The 5,939-nt window shown below is 55.4% G+C and overlaps 1 protein-coding gene across 5 annotated transcripts in view; it reads right to left on the bottom strand.

Moving 5' to 3' along the window:
• The window catches only part of ARHGAP4 (Rho GTPase activating protein 4), a 22,527-nt gene that overhangs the window by 976 nt on the left and 15,612 nt on the right, over positions 1-5,939 (bottom strand). For 2 of the 5 annotated variants that reach the window (XM_069108441.1, XM_069108442.1), the window contains exons 11-22: positions 5,643-5,670; positions 5,134-5,236; positions 4,414-4,474; positions 4,092-4,169; positions 3,862-3,996; positions 3,668-3,773; positions 3,188-3,418; positions 2,844-2,965; positions 2,444-2,690; positions 2,086-2,175; positions 1,468-1,620; positions 1,237-1,336 (exon numbers count right to left, since the gene is read on the bottom strand). In XM_069108441.1, the coding sequence (XP_068964542.1) occupies positions 1,237-1,336; positions 1,468-1,620; positions 2,086-2,175; positions 2,444-2,690; positions 2,844-2,965; positions 3,188-3,418; positions 3,668-3,773; positions 3,862-3,996; positions 4,092-4,169; positions 4,414-4,474; positions 5,134-5,236; positions 5,643-5,670 (1,454 nt within the window). Of the gene's footprint in view, positions 1-1,236; positions 1,337-1,467; positions 1,621-2,085; positions 2,176-2,443; positions 2,715-2,843; positions 2,966-3,187; positions 3,419-3,667; positions 3,774-3,861; positions 3,997-4,091; positions 4,170-4,413; positions 4,475-5,133; positions 5,237-5,642; positions 5,671-5,939 lie in introns of all 5 variants that reach the window. The other 3 variants (XM_069108444.1, XM_069108445.1, XM_069108446.1) reach the window with 2 other exon arrangements.

The following is a 5,939-nucleotide window of genomic DNA, read 5'->3' as shown; positions in this document are numbered from 1 at the left end:
TTAGAAACTCTCCCTCCTTGGTTTTTGGGAAACGCCCTTCTTCTCCTCCCCACCTCCCTCCTTGACAACTGTCTCCAATGGGTCTTCCTCCTAAAAGGCATTACCCCTTTCCCCACATGCTTCCCCTTTCTTTTTGGCCAGTCTCATCCACTCCTATAGCTTTGGGATCACAGCCCTAGGCAGGAGGCTCCAGGACGTGCAAAGCTACAACTCTAGGCCTAAAGTGGGCCCTAAGCACCAGCCCCAAGGTTCCAGTTGTCTGCTGGCCAGCTAGCAATTTAAGCTTACTGCATTCAGAAGTGAAACATCTAACCATCTTTCCTCCACCCCTCACCCCAAACCTCTCATTCCTTCATTCTGTTAATGGCCTAGGTTCATAACCTGAGTCATCTTTGGCTCTATTCCCTCCCGGCCCCCCTCCCCCAATCATACCCTTTCAATATCTCTTGTAGGCATCTCCATTCTTTCGCCCCCCCCCCACCCAGTCCCAGCCTCATCTTCTCTCAATTGGACTAATGCCATAGACTCATAATGGGTCTCTCTCTGCCCCATCAAGTCTCCACTCTAATTTATCCCCCATAAGCTGCCAAAGTGATTTTTCTAAAGCCCAGGTCTGGCCATGTCACCTCTTGGCTCCAGAAACTCCGGGATGAGATCATGATTCTGCAGCCTGCCAGCAGGAGACCCTCTACCACCTCAACACAGCCATCTGGGCCCAGCCCTCTCTACTTCTACTCCAGCCAAGCCAACCTCTTCACAGCCCAGGCCCATTTGGGCTCATACCATTTGTCCCCCTTCCCTCTCCAATTCCCTGCTCGTTCTCCAAGACCCAATCCAAGTGGCAACCCCCCCCCCCTTCCCGCAGCAAGCCTTTCCCAACCATTCTGAAAGGCTATTTCTTCCAGCTTAAGCACTGTTCTGTAGCCCAGCACTTAGTACCATCTTTGCTTGAGGGTGAGGCCAATGGCCCCAGCCAGACTGGGAGTTCCCCAGGGACAGGCTTGGAGTATCATTTCCCTTAAGACTTCCCTCCCTTCCCAGCACTCCCCAGCACAGGCAATTGTGAAGACAGTCTGCTGAACAGAAGAAGAAAACTCAGGGAGAGAAGAAAGGAGCCAGGAGAGGAGAGTAGGAAGAGAGTGGAAAATCAGAAGGGAAAAGAAGGACAATCAAGATGAAAGGGGGACCCATTTCTGGCCCCCCCCACCCCACTCACTCCAAGCCAGGCTGGCTCACCTTGTCAACTTCTAATTTCTTGTCACTGGCGGTGATGGCTGGGCAGCGCCAGTTGCACCCAGAGGAACTGGGCATCTCCATTGTGTTTCGACGCTCTGGTCTGAAGTGGAAAGTGGGGGTGGGCACAGAGTCACCCTGAGGTCACCCAGAACTGTCCCAAAAGGAAAGAGTGAGCTTGCCTTCCTCCCTCAGGGGCCCTCCCCCAAGCAGTTTATGCCCCCACAGGCTGACCTGTCACTAGGTATCACAGCTCGGCCAGGTGATGTCAAGGTCAAAGGGTGGTGGGTAGGATCCAGAAAAGGTGAAGTCAGTTTGCCAACTGGACTGCCACTGCTCGCTTGGGGGCGAGCCCTGCCATAGCCACCTTCTGAATTTGTGCGCATGCTGGCATGGAGTTGGGGGGGGGGGCCCAGGTGAGAGCCTATCGCCATCCCTCAACCCCATGACACCCAGGCTGGATCACTCCCTTCTCCAGGGGGCCTTTCCATCCTGCTGTCCCCCACCTGACAGCCAGGGGTCTGGTAGCTCCTGCTCAGTCCATTTCCCATGGAATTTGAGAATCCTCAAATGCCAGGGCTGAAGGTTCCTTGGAACCCAGAGGATTTGGGTGGCTTATTTCACAGATGGGGAAATGGAGGCCCAGAGAAGGGGCAGGGCACTCCTCAAATTCACCCAGCTGATTAGTTTCCTGCCTCCCAGGCTAGGCCTTTTCCATCACACCAGAGCACTGCCTTCTCCTGGTGAGGAGAACCCTTGGCGTGATGAGGGGCCTTGCTACTACACTGTCCAGTGAGCCCAGGGGTGGGGTGGGGGGAACAGGACACATATGCTCCTGCCCCCTTCACTCACCGACTCACTGGCTCTGCTGTGAGGTCCTCAGATTTGGAGACAGGCTCACCTTCTCCCTGGCCCTCTTCCAAAACCATTTGATTCTCTGGCCTAGGGACACAAGGGGCATGGTTGGGATCAGGAGTCAGGCCCCAGGAAAAGCTAGGCCCCAGTGGGGATGGATAGGAGAAAACAGAGATGTGGAAATGGAGAAGAGATTCAAGGGAAGAAAGGGCTGTGTCCAGTCATCCCTCGGCCTCCAAGCAATGGGGTCACGTCTCAAAGACCAAGAGGCAGCAGGGTGGAGGGAATCAGAAGACCTGAGCTCACAGTGAGGCTTGGGGCCCACTCCCAGCTGCTCAGGGCTGATCTCACTCACCTGTCGGGCACCTTGATGTACTTGTGGGGGATGAGCCCCAGGATGCCCGCCCGCTCCCCACGCCACCACTCTCCTGAGGCCCGGGTATGCAGCCATAGTAAGTCCCCACGCTGGAAAGTTAGCTCCTGGGGCGTCCGGCCCACATAGTCAAAGCAAGCCACAGCCTCCACAGACCCCTCACACTCAGGGACTGGGGCAGAACTCTCTGGGGGCGACTCAGAGTTCTCTGGAGGGAGAATAGGAGTCTCTGTGGGGAAGAAGATGGGACACTCTGGGAGAAAATATCAGGCAGTGTGTGTGTTGGGGGGACTCTGAGGGGTAGAGGACACTGAAGGGAAGACTGAATGAAGTTTGGCACACAGTGGGGGACAGAACCCTGTCTGGGAAGATGGGGGCTCACGGGGCCATGTCATGGTGCGTTGAAGAGGGCAGAGGGCCTCTGCTTCACCCTCTTTATTAGCTGATGTCTCTGCAGGCACGTCCTGCTCATTCTCTTCTGTTGTGGCATCCAGTTGAGTATCCCTGAGACCAAGTGCAGAAGGGCAGGTCAGACCCAAGAGAGTGAGGGGGGCATGTGCCTCCTCTGCAGGCAGGCGATGTGTCTCTACAGGTCACTGTCGGGGGGCATCTTGGGGATGGGGATGACCCTACACTGTAGCCCCAGCAGACCCCCCATGGGACAACCCTCCTCTTCCCTGGGGTTCCTGACAGAGGCTGTGGTACATGGATGTGGCTCAGATTTACCCAAAATCATCTTGTGGCGGGGTCATGCACTTCTCATACAGGGGCCCCGGCAGCACGGCAGGGGTTGGAAAGACCAATTCAGGTTGCAGGATCAGTATCTGAACGAGCTGGTTTACCCGGCCCTGCACCGCCACAGGGTCCTGCTCAGGTGGGACCACCACCAGGGTGGGCCCAAAGCACACGGCCAGGTTGTAGGGATCCATCATGTTTTCATCACTGTACTGGGCCAGGCTGAGCACCAGGAAGACACATGAACAACAAAGATGAAGGCAACAAAACATGGATGAATGCTCGTTATGGGGGAGCCCAAGCAGACCACCCTGTTGCCCATTTCCCTCTGGCCACTTTTTGCCTTCCTGAAATGAGGGGCCATTTATCCAGTTGAGAAACTTTCAAACCAAGAAGTCCCTCCCAGCTCTGACAGTCGCTGACCCTCTGGACAGTGCCCCAAGTGAGGGTGGGGAAGACAATGCTACTCACTGATTGAGGAAGGTGAAGAGATAACGGAGGACCACCAACACTGGCCCTGGCAGCCGGCCCAGGATACCTCTCACATGCTCTGCCCTCTCTCCGGGGCTCTCTAGCTCTGGAGACCCCAAACCCCATCATTATTCAGACTGCTCCCTCCCCCTCTCCCAGCCCCCTTTCTTTCTCTTTCCACCCCCATCACTCACCCACGGCAGCCAGTATCTCCCCAAACATCTCTGATGGAAAAAGTGGTGTCTCTAGGCCACGGAAATAAAGCTTCAGTACACCAGCCACGGAGTCCAGGTCATGGGCTGAGTAGCCATCCACCAAGGGGTCCTCACCTGGGTGTACATTTCAAGCGTGATTCAGGGATGCCCAGACCCAGCCATGTGTCCCACCCACTCTCCCACCCTTGCTTCCTTCCCTCCCTACCCACCTCTCTCAAAGGCATTCCGGATTTCTGTAACCCTGAGTTGGGCTCCGGGCACTCGGAAAATGCCCTCATGCTGGAGACCTGGAGGCAAGGGAAGGGTCATACTAGGTGTGACTAAGATAGGAGGAAGGGGCCCCCCAAATCCCAGGTCCTGAGGCCCCCAGCTGCCTAGATCCATGATGCTCCCCCTCCCACAGTCTGAGACAGCCTGTCCTGGGGAAAGGTCGGGGGAGCAGGGGAAAAAAGAGATAACAGGATCTGCCTAGAGACATGAGCCAAGGGGCAGCAGAGGCCAGGCCTGCAGCAGGAACACATAGGGCCTTACCGTGCAGGTTGATGAAACGGATACAGCTTTCGACTACCAAGGGAACAGCTTGACCTGAATTCTGGAGGTGGGAAGAGGAGAGAAGAATCAGGGGAACTGAGGACAGATGGCCATGCTGACTAAACCCTTCCATCTCTCCCAAATAACCTGTCTCTCCCCTAGGCCTCTTATAGCAGGGGGCCCATGATGGGCCCCAGGCTACAGGGAGGAGAGAAGACAACCCCCATTATCCAGATCTCCCAGAGAAGGGGGGTGCGGACCTAGCAGATGCATGCACACACATCCACAGACACAAATGCATTTACACACACACCTGAGTCATTTTTCTGTTCCCATTGCTTGGTACTGATTCTTCTGCTGCCAGTATCTTCCTAAGGCTATCAGCCCTACCTCCTCTGAACGTTTCTGGCTATTTACATGTTATCTGCCCCATGAGAACGTGAGCTCCTTGAAATCAGGGGTTGAGGGACCTTTCCTTGCACCCCCAGAGCTTAGTACTGGGCCTAGCATACAGCAGGCATTTAATAAGTGCCTGTTGCTTACTTGGGCCTTCCACTTGCATGGTCAGCACTTTCTCTGCACTACACTTCCTCTGTGTGTCTATACAGAGGCACCTGGAGGTCTGGCCCTGAACCCTTGGCCTTTCCCAGAGGCCCCTGGGCCTAGGCCTAACTCCTAGACAGGAACAAGCCAGACTGGTAGGAGCAGAGCAGCTAATACCTGGATAAATTTCTCCATGTCTCCTGAAAAGAGTTTGTAGTTGTACTGGGAGCTAGGCCGAGGGCGCCGACTCCTTTGGGATCTAGTCATAGCACAGCGGGCCCTGAAATCAATATGGAAGACAGTGGGAGGGCTGAAACTGCAGCCTGGCAGAGTCAAAGGGGAGACAAAGGCTGAGGGGCTACCTGGGGGACTGTGTCCCACCCTTTCTTCCCCTTCCACCCAGGGAAGGTGGGTGCCTCTGATACCTCCTCCGAAACAAACAGAGCTGAGGTGGGAAAGTTGAGGCAGCCCAAGAAAATGGAGTAGCCCAAGGTCAGGCAAAGACAGAGGTGGGACTAGAATCTTAGCAAACAGGAAGCTCAGGCCTCCCCTTTCCAGACAGTATGGACAGTGGGAAGAGGCCTCAATTTCCTCATCTATAAAATGAAGGCTTTAACCAGACAATGTCCAAGATCCCTTGTGATTCCCTTTTCAGCTGAACCAGGGAATTCCTCTGGGAGACTTACCGAGACCTATCACATTCTTCCTTGTTGCCTGAGAGGACAAGAGAAAATCAAGTTAGCACTGAGCCCTTGGGCGGCCTAGGGGCTCCAGCTTCTTCAGGAGGACACACTGAGCCAAAAGGATTAAGGTGGGAGTACTGGAGGACAAGGGGATGCCAGCTAGGTGGGGATCTCTAACAGTGGGGATTAGGCCCTCTGGGCCACAGACCAATGTACTGGAACTGGTCTCAGACTGGAGAGCTAGGGACAGGGGCTGGGACTGGGGGGCTGGGGGCCAGGCGGGGCAGGGGGCAGCAGGGG

This window comes from Petaurus breviceps, unplaced genomic scaffold (assembly GCF_028583685.1).
Source record: "Petaurus breviceps papuanus isolate PSGF00001 unplaced genomic scaffold, PetGlider_PUasm1.0 90386, whole genome shotgun sequence".
NCBI lineage: Eukaryota > Metazoa > Chordata > Mammalia > Diprotodontia > Petauridae > Petaurus > Petaurus breviceps.
This window is presented reverse-complemented; position numbering and strand designations above follow the sequence as displayed.